The sequence below is a fragment of the Cricetulus griseus genome, chromosome 5 (assembly GCF_003668045.3).
Source record: "Cricetulus griseus strain 17A/GY chromosome 5, alternate assembly CriGri-PICRH-1.0, whole genome shotgun sequence".
Classification (NCBI taxonomy): Eukaryota; Metazoa; Chordata; class Mammalia; order Rodentia; family Cricetidae; genus Cricetulus; species Cricetulus griseus.
The window spans coordinates 145,568,983-145,590,508 of record NC_048598.1 but is presented as its reverse complement, the minus strand read 5'-3'; the positions used below and the strand labels follow the sequence as shown (position 1 = coordinate 145,590,508).

At 40.9% G+C, this 21,526-nt stretch overlaps 1 protein-coding gene across 1 annotated transcript in view; it reads right to left on the bottom strand.

The window, feature by feature from the left end:
- Window positions 1–21,526, bottom strand: part of Slc25a21 (solute carrier family 25 member 21) — a 211,856-nt gene that overhangs the window by 134,550 nt on the left and 55,780 nt on the right. Inside the window, exon 3 of the mRNA XM_035445876.1 lies at window positions 6,383–6,466. Within this exon, the coding sequence (XP_035301767.1) occupies window positions 6,383–6,466 (84 nt within the window). The remainder of the gene's footprint in view (window positions 1–6,382; window positions 6,467–21,526) is intronic.

Sequence of the window (21,526 nt, the reverse complement as noted above, 5' to 3'; positions counted from 1 at the left end):
GGCTACTATTTCCACATTGTCTTCTTTCCAATCAATATATAATAAAATGTGGTCTTTTAGTGAAAGGCAACAGTAGAATAAAAAAATATAATTATGACGCTAATACTTACATAACCTTGAATACATCACTTAGCTTCTCTGATCTTCAGGTACCTCACACAAAATTCAGATGATATGTGTGCTGAGAACAACACAGGAGAAAGTCTAGGACACTGTGTGCAACACTGATGAAAACACAAGTTGTTATATGTCTTCTTTTCCCTGTCCTATCAGCATGACACCAGTTCTGCTCAGTTCCTTTTTTCCTCTATTTCAGAAGAGTCAATACTAGACAATGGAGGAAGATTAGGAGTGGAGGTGGGCACACTCTCCTGCACTTATTACATAATTTCCCTCTCCAGTCCTGTGGAAAAACTCAATCTTCTTCCTCTCTTGCTTCCTTCTGCAGGCGTCTGTGAAACTGAGGTGTAATGATGGCATCTCCTCCTGGGAGAACCACTTTTTTGATCATGGTGCAATGTTCTTTCCACATGGACTGTCTTTCTTATGAGAATGACAAGTACAAAGCAGGCTGGGAAGGCCTTCATAAAATACCCCGTGTCCACAGAATGGAAGGCCTGATGCATGAACACATGCAGACAGGGATGCCAGGGAGGCCTGGTGCATGAACACATGTAGACAGGGCTGTCAGGAATGCCTGACACATGAACACATGTAGACAGGGCTGTCAGGAATGCCTGATGCATGAATACATATAGACAGGGATGCCAGGGAGGCATGATGCATGAACATGTGTAGACAGCAATGACAGGCATGGTTTGCTAGGTTGGCTTGCACATGAAACTTACTGGCTTTAAAGGCCCCAAACCAAGTTGGCTGTGTGGACTTTGTTTCACAGTATTTGGTTAGTTTTCTTCTTTCAGGACAGAGAGGAGGAGGAGGAGGAGGAAGAAGAAGAGGAGGAGGAGGAGGAGGAGGAAGAAGAAGCAGAAGCAGAAGCAGAAGCAGAAGCAGAAGCAGAAGCAGAAGCAGAAGAAGAAGAAGAAGAAGAAGAAGAAGAAGAAGAAGAAGAAGAAGAAGAAGAAGAAGAAGAAGAAGAAGAAGAATCACGGTGACGATGCAGGTGCTCTCATAGCGACAGGGACAAATCTCTTTCCTCCATTCATTTTCTGAGTTCCCCTTTCTATATACTTTTCAGCGAATGCAAATCATGAGAATTATAAACCATGGAAATTTCTGTTTAGAATCTGTAAAGCTTTGAAAGTTTTAAAATTAAGTCGCTCTTGAAAAAGCCACATCATTAACAAGGGAGAAAACAGAAGGAGCAGGAGGAGCAGAAACTGTGGTGGCTGAGCAACTGTCTTCTTGACATTTTGGTGAATTCTGTACACAGCAGTGGGAATTGCATGGTCAAGAGCAGTAGTGAGGAGCGCTTTATACTCTTGTGGTGGGGAAATGGGTGTGTGCACACAGACTAGATATGCTAACAGATTTTAGTGTCTTTAAGCTTGAGATGTCATCAGCAAGTGAATCAGTCTCTCCTTTCAGAGATCTCAGATAGGGCTACATGCACCTGAAACCAACCCCAAGAACAGTGTACTCGAGAAACCAAGTAAGGAACTAAAGAAGACAGGCTTTTACTAAGAAAAAACAATAGCATGTATTAAAAAGGTCTTCTCATTCTTTTATTCATTTTTTGTTGTTGTTGTTGTGGGCCTTTGTTTAGCTTAAGGCTTTTAAATGATCTTGTTGGGCATCAAAATCGACATGCAGCCCTTTTAAACAAATATTTCCATTTCTAAGAGCAGAGCTCTCTGATCTTTGAGTAACCACATTTCTAGATCTACAGGCACTTCAGAAAAAAAGTCAATTTTCTGTAGAAGCAATTATATGTACAGTATAGGAAAAGGACAATTTTTCTGTACAAGGACCACACACACTGTGTGTTTGCTGTACTATTTGATATCAAAGCAGAGACATCAGTTTTCCCTAAAACATAAATGAAATAAAGAGCCTGGCATAGGAGCACTGCATCTAATTCAGAGATATCCATTACAATTCAAAGAGCATGCCATGCTAACAGGACTGCTTTACTGGAAAGGGACTTCTTGTTGACCAGATAATATACTATGAGTTCCTTGATTTTATATGTCTATTGAGCAGAACAAGCATTAATTATAACCCTTATCATAAATATAAATAAGTTGGCAATGTCTGATGCTTTGTTAACACATCCTCAGAGTGTGGACCACAGCCTGGCCCATCTGTTTGATTTATAGCAGTATAGTGTCGCTGTGAGGACTTTGAATCACATGTGAAGATGAATGAGAAATGGCCTTTAGGGAAACACATTTTGAGGGTGGAACATGTAAGACAACAACAAAGGACACGTTTTAATATGGCACGTATGTGTGGAGGGAGGGGAAACAATTGAGCTCAGGGGTGGCAAAATGTGGAGTCACTTTTGAATGAAGAGGGTTTCTTAGGGGGATTAGGTGGTTGGGTACTCCAGGAAGACAACTTGCAAAAGTTCTAATGGTGAGAGCTCAGCAGCTCACACTGACAGCTTTTCCTACAGCCCATCTGAGTACGAAAATGACCCTGAAGAAGAAGGAGCGCATGCCAGCCAGGGCTCTGCACACTATGGTAGGAATTCGAACTTTGTACCCAGGGCATGTTTTTACACAGTCCCCAAATACTTGGCTGATAAACAATTTAAAAAGTATGATACTGGCGCAGATAAAACAATTAGAACAGCATGATGCCTGCACAGAGATGGACGATGGAATGAACACAGTGGGATATGAAAAAATGGTGTAGAAAGCTGAGATAGGGAACACACAGAAGTTTGCTCATTGGAGCTCAGTATCTCCAATTAGTAAATGAAGGATGGATTTTTTTTCAGGTGGTATTTGGACAACTGGCTAATCGTTTATAAATGAAGTTTAATGTTTATACAAAATGTTATAAGAAGAATTTCTGGGTGAATTGAAAGTGTCAATGTAAAATATCAGAGAAAAATTTACTATCTGGGGCTGCGAATGTGATTTGTTTGTTTTGAGGTGTGTTAGTGTGACAGTGCTACATAGCTCAAAGGAAAAATAGATATAACCACAAAAATCATGATATGGAACAACATAAACTCCACAAAGACTAACATATTACAGTTGTGAGATAAATGTCAAATTAGGAAAAATGCCTTTAATATATGTAACAAAGAATTTGTGTCTACAATATTATCTGTACTAACCTCCTACATATCTAGAATAATAAAAAAAGGACTAACCCAAGAAAAATGGGTAAAGGCTACAAACAGCTAATTCATGAAAGAAACAACCCCTAATGACATAAAAGTGTGTTCAGAGTCAGTACATGTAATACATCTTCATTTCTTACATATTGGAAGATAAACAGGAGGTGCACATTGATGAAAAATTCCCCAAGCAATAATTCAAAATGTCACATCTTGGTGAGGAGAAATGAAAATTCTTAAATATTAAGGTCACAAAGTTAATACATACATAGAAAGTAATTTCTTAATATCTATAAAATAAAATGTACAAAACAATTGGTCCCTTAGGTTGATAGACAAATAAAATATGTAAGCATATAAGTATGTTGTTTATCCCAGCACTCAGGAGGCAGAGGCAGGCAGATCTCTTCGAGTTCGAGGCCAGCCTGGTCTACAAAGCTACACAGAGAAACCCTGTCTCAAAAACAAAACAAAACAAAACAAAACAAAAAAACCCAAAACTAAACAATAAGTAAATTGTTTAAAATAGTGAAAATCTGGGGAAAACCCACAAAGATCACTGAAGGGACTCATTTTATAAACTGTAGCACACAGATAAGTAAATTATTATGCTAGTATGACAAGATATCTTGATAGAGTTTTTACTGAAAAAATGACCAAGCAGAATGGCATTCATAGTGTCACCTGACAAATGAGGTAGTGAATTCAATGGTTAGCTCCTGGGCTTTCAGCTTAAATAGGTCTGGATTTGAGTCCTCTCCCTTACACTTATTTCTAACCTCTGAAAGTCTTAGCTCCTCTCTCTGTCCAGCTGGAAGGGAACTTGCCACACAGAGTTTTGCACGGAGAATCCCAAGTATTTGTAGTAATACTACTAAAATTTGGACTGGTGACAAGACACTTGTTGGCAGTTCTGACAGCCCAAGCTCAGTCCCTGGAAGCTACATGGTGGGAAGGGAAAGCCAGCTTCCACAGGTTGTCATGTGACATCTACACATATGCTGTGGTTTGTGTGCACCTGGATGTGAATGCACACAACAAAACAGATTGCATCTTAACGCACAATGGCTAACATCAAGAAAACAACGGATGTTCAACGCTGCTGAGGATATGGTAAAATGGGGACCCCTGATCTACTGCTGGTACAGCCACTCTGGAAATCAGTGTGGAGAACTCCCACAAAGCTAAAAAATAGATTTACTATATGACGCAGCTATAGTACTTCTTGGCATATTCTCCAAGGAGGACATAGCATCCCACTATACAGATACTTGATCGGCTATATTTGTTGCTGCTCTAGTCCCTATAGCTAAGAAATGGAAGAACCTAAATGCAAATGTGGTAGTATACAAAATAAAACATTATTCAACTATAAGAGAGAAATAAAACATGCAGGTAAATGGATGGAACTAAAAAATACTATTTTGAGTGAGGTGACCCAGACCTAGAAATACAAGTGATGCATGTTTTTCTCTTAATTGTGGTTCCTAGTTCCAAAATTTCCTTTGGCTGAGGGATCGTTTCTTTTATCTCGTCCCCACACCTGAGACTCTCTCTTCCACATCCTGCAGTCTTGTTGGTGAGTCTTACCTCTGAGGTTTATGTTCGACATCCTAACTTTTTCATTTGCAGTTTTATTTCAGTTTGGGTTTTCTTTAGTGATTTTATTTAATTCTTCCTTCATGTCTTGTTTTCATTTTTGCATTCAACTGTTTATATTTTTGCAGACTTCATTAATAGATTTATTTATATCTTCAATAAAGTCCTTGAACATATTCATAAGTCCTTGAAGTCCTTGTCTTGTGCTTCAGTTAAATTGCCTTTGTTGGGGCCTATTGCAATGTGGTTACTGGCTTCTGGAGGAGGCATATTGTCTTGGCTGTTCACATTGGGTTTTGTGCTGGGACCTAAGCATCTTTTGAGACATTTCTAGGTGTCTGTTAGGAATAATCGTGAGGGTAACCTTAGCAGATTCCATGGCAGGCAAGGCGACCAAGGCGGGAGGCAAACATGCCAGGCAGACAGAGCTTAGTGAGAAGTTTTGTTAGAAATGGAAAGGGGGGAAGGAAAGAGAAAAGAGGTACAGAGACTGGAAGACAGAGAGGGCAGAAGAGAAGAGGAAGACAGGAAAAGTCCAATCTGCCCCAGGTGAACAGAAAGAAAGATAGAGGGAAAGAGTGTAAGTGGTCGGGGTCTTTCTTTTAAAGGGGTCCTTTGCGCCTGCATGCTGACCAAGGTATTGCCTGAGTGCATTCTGCCAGGTGACAGGGCAGGCCAGCATAATGGCTGAATCTTTACAGTGTCAACATCTGGGCTTGTCTTTGTTGGGTAGATAATCTATTCTTTGGTTGCTCTTGCCCTCTCCGGATCCTAGGCAAGTGTGGTGGCTTTGGAATCCCTTGTAGAGAATGTTTCTGTAGGTCTGATAGTGATAGAAGGGTTGGGAAATGGGCTAGGAAAAGAGACTGAGAGGGGTCACCAGAAAGAGCTAGGGAGACTGGGATCTGCACCAAGAGGTGGAGTCCCCTAGGAACAGAGACAGAGTGAGAAAAGGAGCTCCTGAAAGCTGGCTGCTACACGACCAAGAGTATGTCTGGAGAATGGTTATGGAGCACGGGAAGGATAGTGAAAATTGTGTACCCGAGTCTTAGTCCAGGACAGTCACTAAGGGGTCCCTGGTAGAAAGTGTTTCTGAGGATGGGCAGATGACTCTAAGGAATGGAGATGGGCTAGAGCAGAAGGCAGAGAGGGTCCAGATTATAGATTCTTAAGCCTCTGGAATGAATTTGGGTATTATATTTAAGTCCCAAAGTAAAAAAACCTATTATGTTTAGATAAAACAGTTAAAAAAACTTCATAGCCCTAGTACCATAAATTATAAATTGCCCTAAGTCATCAGATTGGTTATTAATATTCTCTGGAGTAGTTTTCACTTTTTGCATATTCAGTTCTCATTCAAATTAGGAAAAATATAACAAAATAAGAAGGCACACTTTTAAGACTATTTTGCCTACTAAAACTGGGACTGGAAAGCAAACTATTGAAAAACAAGAAAATTTATCAAATAGAAATACATTAAAATGACCATATCAATCAATATGCAGTCCATGTAGGAAAGACATCACATACCCCTCTTTTTGGAAGATCATCCGAAAGCAGTCTCCTAAGCTTTTATAATTGTGTGCGTCCATTTTACTTCTCTGAACCTGGAGCCTAGAAAAAAAAATCAAAAAACAACAGAAAAAAATAAAAAATTTGGCCAAATAGCTTTTCTTGTTTTTTAAAGTCTTAGAAAGGTAGCTTTTCCAGAGTGATTTAAAATATTCTCACCGTTACTATGGATTTCATCGATTTGTTGTTCTTATATAACCTTTGCCTTATTTCTGTTATTGCCTTATTACTGGTCCTTTGTACTTTACAAGGGCATACCTTTTGGTTTCTCAGCCAGGCAGACATATCCTAAGGCATTTTAGATTCTCTCTGTGTGTGAAAAGCACACATAGATGCCATACATTGTTTTAATAAACTCTTCAGAAATCTGAAGATGCGTATGAAAGAAATACACAGATAAATCTTTAATTAATGTTACCTAATAGACATTTAATAAAAATGTTTAAAAGTACAGAGGAATTAATATGGTACAAGTTAGACTCCAAGGCTGAACTTGGAACCAATTCTGCTACAATTTACCATTGTTAGTTCAGCATAGGACAAGGCTTTCTGCACATAGCTGCTGCTCAGTGAAGATGTGCTCCATTTCTGAGTCATTCTCTTTTACATTCTGTTTCTTTGGTATAATCATTTACCTTCCACTGTAGCCTACTAAATGTAGATGCCTCCAATATGACAGTTTAACTTTTCCTTGTTTTTTTTCATTAGGTCTATTTCTAAATATGTGATAATAAATACTCATTTTTATCACATGTCATTTTTAATCCATTCTCTGGTTTATCTAGTCAGTTTACCCTTCATTTTTGGCTCTTTATCCTAAATTCTTCCTCTGATTCCTACCATAATTTTGCCTGTTTCCTTTTTTCTCCTTGTAGGTGCTTTTCAGAGTTAATTCTGATATTATCTAGTTTAAAGTATATTTTTATATCATTGTCATGACAGTCACGCAACTTCTTCTAGGGATAACATCCTTTGTAGTTCCAATCCCTGGAGAATTGTGCTCAAAACCGAACCTCATCACAGACAAGTGAATGTATCACTTTGCTCTAACCCGCAGGGCAACTGAAGTAATACTGAAATTACATTGGATTTTGCAGAATGGAAAAGTGATAATTTGGGGGGTCAGGGCAGCATCTGTCTAGGGGTGTGTAAGTTGAATCTTCCAGAAAAGTTCCTGGCACAAACAAATCCCTAAACTAATGTCCATTGGCTGACTGGGAAGTATAGAGGGGGAGCATGGAGTGAAGAACAATTGTGAAGGCAGAAGGAACCTCCATGTGAGGGCATGATGCCAGAATGCGGAGCAGCAGACATGTAATTAAAGGTGTGTGTATTTGGGGTAGTTTTTTCCTCTTTAATTCATTTTCCGTTGATATTTCAATATGTTCCCCTGCTCATCTTTAACACAACAAGCAATATTCCACAACACTGTGCTGACTATTGTTAAAGTTTAAAATGTCATATTCATCTTAGTAGTGTGGAGCTTTAGTCACAGTTGCAGCTGCACTGGTACAATCAATTTAGAAGCTTAGTTTCTGAACAAGAACTACACTCTTAAATTTAAACTGTGCAGGGCTATGCAGATACTTAATCCGTGAGCCCCTTGCTGTGAAATCATAAGAACCCACCTTCAATCCCCAGGACCCACATGAAAAAGTCAGGAGTGCTAGTGTACACTCAGATTTATAGCACCAGAGAGGTAGAGACAGGGGGATTCCTGTGGCTCGCTGGCCAACCAGTCTCTCCTACTTGGCAAGCCCAAGCCTAGTGAGAGACCCTGCCTCCAAAAATCAAGATGGTTGTACTTGAGGAATAACATCCAAGGTTGATATGTGTGCCTGAATACACAGGAACACACACACACACACACACACACACACACACACACACACACACACACAGGAACATGCACACACATACACACAGGAACATACACACACATACACACAGGAACATGCACATACATCAAACATACACACAGGAACATGCACACACATGCACACATACACACAGGAACATACACACACATACACACATACACACAGGAACATGCACACACATAAGCACACAAACATGCACACACACACATGCATGTATGAACAAAAACTAAATGTACAGAACTTATCCGAAGAGTATGAACTGAGACCTCTGGCTCACTCAGCCTGTTTGAGAGGCAGAGGGACATCTGTGTGTATATACATACCACTTGCTGGAAGGACTCAGAAAGAGGTCTGTCTAGAATAAGATCTCCTGAGCAAATTGGGAGCATAGGAAGAGGTGGGAGGGAGCTAGGAGAATGAGAAGGGAAGAGGAGGAGGGATGCGGAGGACATGAGGGAGCAGAAAGGTTGAGTCAGGGGAAGAGCAGATGATAACAAGAATGCAGATACCATAATAGAGGGAGACATTTTAGGCTTACAGAGAAATTAGGCACTAGGGAAATGTCTGGAGATCTACAAAGATGACACCAGCTAACAATTTAAGTAACAGAGGAGGCTTAAACAGGCTACCTTAAATGCCCTCCCCTGATAATGAGATTGATGACTGACTTATATGCCACCCGATAGCCCTCATCCACCAGCTGGTGGAAGTAGAAGCAGACATCCACAACTAATCACTGAACTGAACTGGAATCCAGATGCAGAGAAGGATGAGTGATGAGCAAGGGATCCATATCAGGATGGTGAAACCCACAGAAACAGCTGACCTGAACGTGCGGGAACTCTTGCTCCCCAGATTGATAGCTGGGATACCAGCATGGGACTGAACCAGACCCCAGGAACATGGGTTTCAGTAAGGAAACCTCGGAAATCTACGGGACCTCCTGTAGAAGTTCAGTCCTTATCCCTAGCATAGGTGTGGACTTCAGGAGCCCATCCCACGTGGAGGGATACTCCCTGAGCCAAGACACATGGGGGTGGGCCTAGGCCCTATCCCAAAGGATATGATAGACTCTGATGACCCCCTATGGAAGGCCTCATCCTTCCTGGAGAGCAGAAAGGACATGCGATAAGGTAGGGTTTTAGTTGGGAGGGGCCGTAGGGGAGGAGAGGAGGGAGAGGGAACTGGGATTGACATGTAAAATAATCTTGTTTCTAATTCAAATAAAAAAATCTGCAAAACAAAGAAACAAACAAAAAAGAATAAGATCAAGCCTTGATGGTTTGGGCATTTCTAGACTAGATCAGTAATGCAATAGGAGAACCATGTATGGGTTTGTACAAAATATAGTCATGTAGCATAGAGAGCAATTTCCAAAATATGATTTTGGTTTAGTCCAAATGACCACTCCCATTTCGGCATTTGCCCATTTGTGGCCTGGGTTCATTGCTGATCATGACACATTTTCTCATGGTTAGTTGAGAAATCAAAAACTCTTCTATTGTAATTGTTCAATAAAATTATTTAAAAATAGTTTCATTTATTGTAAAAGCATTACATGTACATAGATGTTTCTCATGATATCTGTAATCTGTAAATACCTTTACATCAGTCAAATTCTTTTGTAGATGCTTTCCTTTTAAACTGCTAAGTTTTTTTCTTAATTTCACAATGATTCAGCAATTATGTTCACCTTTAAGAAGCATGATAAAAAACACCTGAAATGTTAAGTAGCACGAGCCTGGTGTTGTCCAGGTGTTCAGGGCTTCGGTGGGATTACTGCTCTCTGTGAAGTCTCAGGGAGAGAGACACAGAGGGAAAGGGGGCTTGAGCTGGTCCTCATGGGACTCAATAGGCAAACGGAAGCAACTAGTGGAAAGCAGTCCAGGTGGGGAAATGTGCAAGACCCTTGAGGGAACGCTATGCTTCCTAATGGAGAAATTAGAGAAGCATTCCTCCACATTAGCAGGCTGCCTGGGTTTCCTTCAGGAGGCCGCCATGGACACTCTGCTAGCACATGTTTGTTCAGGACGGATGCAGACCTAATCAGGCTCAGAGGAGGGTACCCATGTGAGAAGAACCAAAGCCCAGCAGAGGACATTTATCTTTTCTCGGCTCTGTAGCTAAGGACTTCAGCTCTCTGGGTGGCCATCTTACAGATGTGTGACCCTGCTTCCAGACAGTACTGTGAGTCAGCAGGTGGGCCAATGCAAGCACATCCAAATTATAGTCAATGTTGACCTCTCCTTAACTGCTGAGGTTAAGAAACTCCAGTTTTATCTAAGATACTGATGAATTTTATCTAAGATACTGATACTATGTGGGCTTGCACAAATGTTCATAACTAACTAGGGTATTAGAAGTATAGGCACTTTACTCCTTGGGTGAAATTCCTTTTATGTCTTCAGAATAAAAATGTCTTCATAACTACAATCAATTTTTACATCCGATTAATGTAAGTTATTGAGCATTATTATGCCACGTGTACTCTACTCCTTGGGGTTGTATGTTCTGCATTTTATACATGGTTCAGCATTTTAGAAATGTGTGGGTTAGGTGAAGGAGACATGTAAGGAGATGATGTCAATACAAGTCATAATGTCTAGAAATGGCATTTTGGAATGTCAGTGGCCAGCCAGTGAGTTTTATTAATATTACTATCCTGATGCAGGAGATGAACTTTCTGTGTGGTGACTATTGCTGATGAAAAATAGTACTTTGCAAAAAGGAAAAACAAGGAAAGGGCTTTAAAAAAGTCTGTGATTGCACTTCCCTAGTTCTCAATTTCATTTTAGAGCAGGCACTTAAGAGTGGTCAGTGGGATGACCAGGAGCGATTCATGCAGATTGATCGTCTGATGAATGGTGCCCCGCCATTCATGGTGGGCAGAAGACACAAAGGCTCACGCACTATATGAGCAAAATAGAGGAGAGGAGGCCACAGTGAACAGCAAGACTCACTTTGCAAAGGCAGTCAGAGGACCAAATGCACTGAGGTCAGAGAGCAGTGTCCCTTCCACTCTGCCTCTCATAGATGGTGTGCCATAGGTTGCACAGGAATATATGCAATTGTAGCTACACGACACATGACTTAACTCTGACCGGAGAGTTACCAGATCTTCTAAGGAAGCTGTTTTAAGTTGATATAATTACAGTGCATTTTGGCCAATCATGTAAAACAGCCATTTCCTTCTTCCTTTCCTCTTTACCTCACCATTTTCCAAGCTGGATTCTGGGCTGCTCAGAGAGACAATTTTCCAGTCATGTGATACAGCTCTGTAGCATTGCAAAGACAAAGCCGCCCCTCTCTTGATTGTGTTGAGAAGAAAAACTTGGATCTCTCTATTGTCTTTATAAAAGCAGTTTGGTCACATCTGGAATCTCCATCTGTAACTTCATTTAATATAAAGAATGGTTGCTGCCAAAGAGACAAACTGGACAATACATAACACTTGAGAGCTACACGGTGCCTAACATCCAGTCAGGATCAAACCCAAGGGAAAGAAACATGGTTCAAACCCTTGTAGCTCTTCAAAGGAGCCAAGGGGACATTCAGCCATAGGGCCTGCCAGGCAAGATGGCATGCACTTAGCATTGGGAATAACTGTCTCTGCCATTGGCTCCACCAGGAATACCAAACAAGTTACTGTGGTAGCCACCAGGGCCAGGAAGGGCCTCTCCACATTCACATGTAGATGTACCTAAGGCATGGCAGGGTATTTATTTCCACACCCTCAAGCATTTTCCAAGAATCATGGCTGCAGCAGTTCCCACTAACTTAAATGTGTGCTCAGTGGTGAGCGGCGACGCTTCAGCTTTCCAGAATACTTCTGAGACATGGCCAGAAGGATGTCTGTGAAAAGTGGAGTGGTTTGCTGTTTTAAAAGGCTAAAATGAAGTGAGTTTAAAAATGAAGTGAGTTTAAAACTTCAGGTGTGTGCAGTGTCTTATTTCCAAAGGATTAAAGGTTATAGGATGTATACATTATATATTGTATCTTTGTGTGAATATACTGCATGTGTGTGTGTGTGTGTGTGTGTGTGTGTGTGTGTGTGTGTGTGTGTGTGCCTGTGTTCACGCAGAGGTCTGAGGACAGCTTGCAGGAGTCTGGTCTCTTCTCTTCTATGTGGTTCCTGGGAGTTAAACTTGGATCTCCAAGCTTGGGGATAACTCCCTGAGCCATCTAACTAGTGAACAGACTGCCTTTCAGTGAGGTTATTTGGTAAGCACTGGGGAAGGGAGCTGAAGGGAATTTGGGGGCAAAGGCTATTTATTGTGAGTCAGCTCACTGGACTGTTGCCAAACTCAGTTGAATTTGTGTGATAAGTGAAATTTATTTCTGCTATCACCTCCCTGATAGTGTGGCAGTTTTTGTGTTCTCTTCCATTGTCTTTCCATCTGACTCAGCCCCCAGAAACCGTTCACATCAAATACTTCTCTTTATCATCACTTTCACTTGGATATGTCCTCTGTCTGTCAAAGCTTGTCCCCTATTAAGGCCCTATTAAAGGGATTTTAGCTACCAAGGAGGAGGTGGCAAGGTTTGGTTTTGTTCGGGGTGGGGATGCAGGGATCCTAGGCACCAAAGCTCTAAGTGGCACCTTGTTCTCCTTCAATGGCACTGTATGCTACCACAGCGCATTAGCCCATACAGTAATTGCACCCTTGTGTCAAAGGAGGCCAGCCACACTGGAGACACAGATGAGGCATCCACAGTTACAATCCCAGTGATGTGTAACACAGGCCCAGTCTGCCTTTCTCCTCAGTGGTGCAACAGAACAGCAGACAGCAGGTCTATCGAATTTTGGAGGAAGAACAACAATTAGATTTAATTCTTGAGTTTTTTAGTCACAAGACAGAAGGGACATTCGTGTTACTTTATAAACCCTCTGTATTTCTCAGAGTACGACACTGCTAATAGAAGCTCTGGCCTGATAAGCGGTGATGAACCTAATGGAACTCCCTGTGGAGATCTTTGTAAATGTGCTATGAACAAAGATTATTAGTAATTACCAGAATATTACATGTGCTCCTTGATAAACACTTAAGACGCTCACTAATGAATCAGAGATTAACAGACCAAAGGGTTTGTAATTACAGAACACATTAAAAGGATAACTGCAGGAAGATTAAATAAAGATTTTAAGTCACTGTAATTAGTCAATCTTACTGGAGTAAGATGTTGCTCCTACAGAGTATGTTTACTTTCTTGCTCATCGGACGAACACCGCCAAAGTCAGATCAAACAGGCAAAGACATGTCAGAGGTTTGGAAACTGATTTATATATACCCACCTCACCAACTTTGGGGAAAGGCCCTTCAAAGCCCAGAGTTAGACAGTTTCCCACCACACGGACTTGCTTTCTCTGTTCTGTAAAATCACCTGCTGGCAGAAATGTTCTCTTCCCATGGTCAGAAATACTCTGGAGACCCATACTGGCCATCCTTGCAGAAAAGTCATGCAGGTGGTGGAGTACTCATGAAGAGCTTTTTAAAAAAGATGGTTCTCCTAATTTTTAATTATATTTATTTGTTTATTTGGTGTGCACATGTATGCATGCGGTCACAGGTACCATGGCATGTGTGTATGTGCTCATAGGTACTATGGCATGTTTGTATGCATTCACAGGTACCATGGCATGTGTGCATGCCCAGAACCACTCTTGGAGTCTCCTTTCCTAAGCCCCGGGGAAAGGTTTTCTCCAAACGCTCATCTATGTCAGTGCCTTACTTTTTAGTTGGAAGTCACTAGTGAGGGTCATTGTGAACAGTGGTTTTTGAAAAGCTAGTTATGAATATTTTATTTCACTTCAGGTTAAATACAATAATTTTTACTTATAACTTTGCCTTGGAAACTGATAAAATTCAAACCATAGAGGGTCATAGATTATGGCCTTAGAACTAACAGGGATTTTTCCATCTGTAGAGGGTCAGGGGCAAGAGTTTTGGGGAAACAAAGATGAATGATACACAAATTCTGGCCTCTGGAATAGAAAAAAAACATTAGGGAACAGAGATGAGATGCTAGTAACTAACTCCAAAACAGCATAGAATGTGTGCCCATTAGAGAGTCCAGGAGCTTGGTTCCCCTGGGATCTTGCCACTGCATGTGCTCTCTCAGTTCTTGGTCACAGCCTGGCATCAGTTAACACTTTAAAGTAATGCTAGCAGGTCCACCAGGATTGTGGCAGTTGACCCTGGCTGAGCAGTGATTGACAACTGGGGCCCAACAGCTATGATTGTACATATTTGGCTATGCAGTGAGTTATTCTAGAACTTCAAGGAAAGGAAATTTTCCTTATTATTGCTTGGCCATTTTCTTCTTTTACATCTGGCAAAACATTGTACCTGTCTGAATTCCACATGTCTTTACTACTTGCAGGTGCACTGAGCTATGCTTTGGCTTAGAACTTAAGAAATTGTGACTAAGACCAATACATTTCTCTGTTAGCATAAAACAGTTTATAATGTGAAGAAATATGCAACCCGGGGCACTCATTGGCTTAGATAATTACTACAGATAAGGTGATGACATCTTGGCAAGGCCACAAAAGCAAGGAAACGCCTCTGTGTCATGTAATTTTGAACATGTTTTTTTTAACAGAGCTTCAAAAAAGTGTCTCTCTGAAATATCAGATTAGCCCCTGTAGTCTCATTACATTTTAAGTAATTCTCTGTGGTCCTAGATATGTCTAACTGCAGCTCTTCTCAGGGACCAAAGACAGGTATAGGCTGATGTCTGTGGCTGTACACTTTATAATTTATACTTAAGGGTAACTTAAGTATCCTATAAATGGTTCATCACTTGCCAACCACACATTTTGTTACAATAAACATCTACTCAGTGTCTCTCAGTGTGGTGAAGCTTATCTCTTTCTGACTATCTTGCGTCGTTATAAGACATTTCTAATACTTAGATCCTATGGAAAATCTAATATTGCAAAATGAATTGTAATTAAGTTCACTGTACCCACCGGCACAAGTCCTTCTGTTTTTATGTAGGCTGGTGTGTAATAACTAAGTGTGCTGACAATCTAATGCTAAACCTTATTTTAATGGCAACATGCTAGTTGCCATTGCAAAGGATAACTAGAGATTACAGCTTAATCTAATAATGCTAAACCACAAGTAATAAAACAGACTAATTAACATGGCTGGATAATTAAAGTGTTCTAGGAAAAAACTGGTTTCCATTAAACAGAGGCTTAACTGACATGACTTTCAATTATTTTGCTTGGTAAGACATATGTCACATCAAAACAACAACAACAATAAAGAACACAAAATCAAAACAAAACTACACTTAAAGTCAGGTTGTAGTGTGGCCATTCTGGATGCATATATGCATACATACATATGCACACATTTAATCAAACCTCATGTTTAATGCCAACAAATAATTTCACAGAGATATGCTCCCCTCGGCTTTCTCCTGCATGTTGATCTAGGCTAGTCATTGCAACCGTAACCTAGCGTGGAACCAGCTCATACTTGGAGAATGAGGGAAGGGTAGACTGAAGATCAGAAATAAAATCTACTTACTAGCAAGGTAACGAGAATGAAAGAGGTTGCATTGACTCCAGTCATCAAATAAATGATCACACGCAACACATTTTATGGTTCCCCCATATTCCAAACATAATTAGCTAATACCCACTCCTACAAAAGCTATCATATCCTTTTTCTATTTTGTTCTTCCCACCTCCCTCCTGGCATACACCAAACTTTCTGGCACTACCACCTTCTACTTGATGACAGACAACTACTGTCCTTAGATGTTGAGTTGGGCTTGTTGTTTAGGATGATACTGAAGCTTTTGGTTTCCAGCTGCCATAAAAGTTTTTCCAGAACAGAATCAAAATGTGGTCAAATCTTCTGGAACCCCTCGCTGGCTCTGGGAACTGAGCCATTTTGTGGAAACTAATTATTCACCAGAGACTTGACAAGGGAAAATGTCAGAGAATTCACAGTCTGGAGACCTGAGAGATTCCTGCACTTGATTTTAATGGCTCAAATGTGCCCATGGTAGGGTTATTTAGTGATGATAAGGAAGTTCTTCTGGGGAGAAGGATTGAAGAGCGAGTGCTTTCTTTGCATCCATGAACACGGACTCTAGAGAGAAACTCATGGAGGGGAGATGTTAAAGTTGTTGACTCAGGAAGAAAACAGGTTTATCATGGAGGAGGAAGTTTTTATTTTATTTCCTTTTATTTTTATCAAGGTTGGCCTTGTAGGTCACTAAGATTTGGAGACACTGTGACCATTTTTAAATTTTGGCATCATTTATGGGCATGGTTTAGGTGGATAGGACCCCTAATGGTGAAGAAATGGTCATCAATACAGATAACCTTTTCAGCTCTGAGGACATTTCAAATTACATTTTCTCATCCCAGGGTGTCCTTTAATTTAAGTTTTCTTATAGTGTGTGGTTATAATCATTTGAAAAACAAAACAAAAGTACTAACTTGTACCCAAAACGTATCAGACTAGAGGAAGTGGGCTCCTCTGGGTTCTCTCACTTGAAATATAAATTCATCCCCAGGTCAGGGGATGGTCCTCTCAACCCAAGCATCTTTACTTGTAAGAATAGGATAATGTCATGTGCGAGTCACTCACCCACCTGACACTGAGCTTTACATCTGGAATAAAAAAATGCTCCAGTTTTCTGTTAACTACTGTGGAACAGCAGCTATCCAACACTGTTTGTTTAATCTGCTTCATCATGTCTCAGGGTGTGAGGCTGTGGGTGGAGGAAGAGTTTGTCACAGAGCGCTGGCATGGAGGGACATCTTTGTAAGGAGGTTTAGACGAAGCTATGTTTGAAGAACAGATACGAGTGATCCTTCCAGTATTGACCAGATGACATAACAAAACATCTGCCTATCTAGTTCTATTGAATATGGTTATTTATTGCCAAGTGTGTGAGGCTCTCGTGTGTGCCTGGGGAATACTGCCAACTGTCAATAAAAACTACTGAACTCTCTTCTTATCTCTTTCACACTTTTCTCCCCTCTCCTTCATTCCCTCCTTTCTTTTTTATCTCACTTAGTATTTATTTTTTAGTAAATTATTTTAAAAATGAATACACCACTGTGTCACAAACCTATGCTCACAGCAGCCCCAGTAAAAAGGGAGAAGTTTTATCAGTTTCAAATAACATGGTGAAGGTTAATTTAAAATGTCTTAGGACTCCAGCAACTCGGGAGATGCATGCGCTAACTTTACTCAGGAGCAGGCCTAACCTGTCCAGAGAACATGCTCAAGTAACTATGTTTCACTGCTTAAACAGATGCCTAATGAAAAGCCACTCATAGTTTGGCAGTATTACAGGTAGGCACTTTGGCAAGCCACAAAACACTGTAAGGCAGTTTTTAAGTCATCTGATTTTTATAAAACTCAGGTCTTAATGTAGTTAACAACTTTTACATAACTTTACATCTTACAGCATAATTACCTTTAAAACAAACTCAGTGTTACAAATTAAAATGTAGATTATTGGTCATCTTGGGCAACCTAAGTTCTAAAATACTAAGCATTAACCATAAGATATCCATTAGAAATGGGACCCAAAGGAGATACCTGCAATGAACGAATCCATGAGGGTTAAAGCACCTCTTTCAGATTTCTGTTGGGATAAGCTCTTGTGTCCATCAAAGCTATCATCAACCCCAGTGCGCTCATTAGAGCATAAAGTCCAGGTGGCAGATGATAGGAGTTTCATCTCTCTCTTTACAAGTAACAGCTTATTGCCAAGCACTCAAGAACAAATAGTATTCCTTAATAATGATGTTTATACACAACTCAAGCAAAGTAAAATCCACCAAGTGTCATGATGAACAGGGCAACAGAGTGTTAAACTTGGCTCAACTAAATCATTGGCCTCAAGGAAATTAGCACTCTGGTAGGAGGCAAATATGTAACAGGAAAGCACTACTAACAGGCAAGCTACTCTTGTTAGTGAGATCTTTGCTTGCCTTCCCCATTGTACAAAGAACTCAATACACTATTCTCAGGCCAGCTAGGTCTTTCTTGTCATCTCTTTGTTTGGTTTTGCTTATTGTTTCTGCACAAACTCTTGCCCCATGGGCCAGGCTGGCCTCAAATTGATCCTCCTGCCTCAGCTTCTCGAGTGCCACCACATCCTGCTGGGGGGGGTGTCCTTTTGTGTGGGAACTACGCGACTGTGCTGAGACAGTGATGTTCTCTGTTGTCTCACTAATGGCCTCATAGTGCTCCTCGGATTCTTTGTTTACTGTGCAGTTTTCTCTATATCCTCCTATTGAGAGGCAAGGAGGTCTCATATATTAGCATATCTGCCTCTAAGCTGCACCCCTTGCTCACTCTGATTCTCTCACTCCTTATCTCCTGCATGCCTTTGTTATGTTTTATTCTGCCGCTGGAAATCAGAAATGAGCCAATGACCAGAGAACACAATTTGGTTGTGGATCTTAGTGAGTGCTCAAGAGGGGGCCATCCTATGAGTCAGGTCCATAGCCATTACTGTCTGGCCTTTGAAGCAGCCTTTTGGATGTTCAGAGACCATTAGTGCATGTGTTTGGTTTCTTTGTTTTGTGCCAGAGGTATGTGGCCTCTGACTTAGTTTGAACTTTGCCCAAGAATGAGCTGTGACAAAAGGAGGGAAAGCCAGCCATTTTATACTCCTTTAGTATTGGCTGCCCATGGGCTCTGGTGGTACACACAGGTAGTGTACCCTACGGTGGCTCCATCTCTCCTCTATCAGGAAAGAAGGCCTGCAGTTTCCAACTCTGATCTCTTCTGGATCCCTCCACTCCAAGAACTTCAGAAAGTGTTCCATGGCTCCTTGAAGGTGAACAAGAGCTAATTCAGATATAGTTTAAACTGATGGAGCAGATGAGGCTGACAGCACAAAGCACATCAAACATGCCAAAATAGTTCCTGCTCCAGGCTGTTCCTGTGGTTGCCTTGTGGATTCTGTTTCTGTTTGTTTCTTCAAATAAAATGCCAGTGTATGTGTGTGTGTGTGTGTGTGTGTGTGTGTGTGTGTGTGTGTGTGTGTCCATGTGCTGTGTATATGTTATGTGTTATGTGTGTTGTGTGTGTGTGTTGGTGTGTTGTGTGAGTGTGTGAATGTGTGTGTGTATGTGTGTGTACGGGGCACACGTGTGTGTTTTCTGCTTTCACTTCTGCATTGTGGATTGTGTGGTGTTTGTTACTTAGATTCTCAAAGATGTGTGTTTAGACTAACAATTTGAGAAAAAATGGCAAAATGTCTGTCAAAACCCCTTTATTTTCAGAATACAGACCAAGTCTTCATGGCTTTCTGGTGCTCCTGGTGGCACTGCACTAGCCTTCTTGGTTGGAGGTGGAGAAGACAGAACAAGAAAATAGAAGTAGAAAGAGGAATGGCCACAAAGGACCCTGCTTCTCAGCCAGTGGGGATGCTTCTGGAACTGTGTGTGTCTCAAGAGTCAAGTCCTGGCAAAAGCCACGAGACAGCTGTGGCCCTGGACTCTGAAATATCCTTTTACAAATCTTGATGTAATTTGTAGGATAGTTGGCAGGGTTCCCTTTTATTTTCATTTTCTTGTAGATAATTTTTAAAATAAAGCATAGAAAGAGCAGTGTACATCCAATGGTGAAGTCAATGTATCCACAACTTTATGTGATGGCCAGAGAAATTTCTGCATGAAAATTGGTTCAAAGAAATGCTTGTGTTGGGTTGGGTTTTGGCTAATTACTACAAGAATTGGAACCCTAAGTAAACAACAGGTTTTGTTTTACTGGACAAAAGCATACACTTTCTTGTCAATTAAAAATAAATGTGAGGGCTGGAGAGATGGCTCATATGGTAAAGTACCTGGAATAAATCATGAGAATCTGAATTTGGATCTCTAAGTCCACATACAAACCCAGTATCTGTGACAACCAGTGAAAACTTGTACCTGTAACAACACCAGTGGAAACCTGCACCTGTAACAACACCAGTGGAAACCTGTATCTGTAACAACACCAGTGGAAACCTGCATCTGTAACAACACCAGTGGAAACCTGCACCTGTAACAACACCAGTGGAAACCTGTATCTGTTACAACACCAGTGGAAACCTGCACCTGTAACAATACCAGTGGAAACCTGTACCTGTAACAACACCAGTGGAAACCTGCACCTGTAACAACACCAGTGGAAACCTGTATCTGTAACAACACCAGTGGAAACCTGCACCTGTAACAACACCAGTGGAAACCTGTACCTGTAATATCAGAGCTGCAGTGGTGGCTATGGATGTAGGCCATGCATCAGATCACTGTTGCTCATTTGCCTGCCCTAACAAACCACTGAGCTCAGGGTTAGTGGGAGACCATGCTCCAAAAACAAAAGTAGAGAGAGGAAGGCATCTCAAATTGACATCTGGCCGACACATGGTCTAGTAACCATGCCTATGTGCACTTACTTGCATGTATATATGGGCACAATCACACTAACAAATACATACACCACACTGGCAACTACATCACTGCTCCCTCTCCCCACAAAATAGTAACAATAATAATTTAAAAAGCAAATGTAAACAAAAAGCCATGAAGTTTCTGAAAGTGATTTTAGAAAAGATTGACACTTAAAGACCAACATGTCTCAATGTCAATTACATGGGGGAAGAAACAGTTGTTAGAGGGTGTGACAAGAAGGTGGAGGGAGGTTGTCTCTGGGACTATGGCATGGAATTACATGGAGATCTGTGCAGAATTAATCAGCTTCTTGATAACTCTCCCTCTTTGTGTCTGCCAACACTAGGAGACAACTCTCTAGTCGAAAAGCACATCTCCAGTTCTCTATATATGCAAGTGTATGTGTCTAGGTCATGTGACTGAGCCTATGGGATAGAATAAGCCAAAGTGGTATCTGTAACTTCTGCACTGGTGCTTTCAATAACTGAATGGGGCTTGGCTAGTCTCTTTTTTGTTTCACATGAAAGACATATCTTAGAGGATACATCTTATATCTAGACCATGTCACCTGCATGGAAACTCCAAATTCTACTGGGTGCAGAAGCACAAGATGCAAAGACACTGTATTGCTAAATCACAAGCTGCAGAAGACTTCCTGTCATCCAGGTGTACCCATACTGGTTATTGTATGTGTGACACACTGTGTTAAATCACTGAAATTAGGGTGTTTGTGGCTACAGTGAGTTTGCTTTTACCGACATGAAAATCAACATTATACTCTCTCTGTGCACTCCT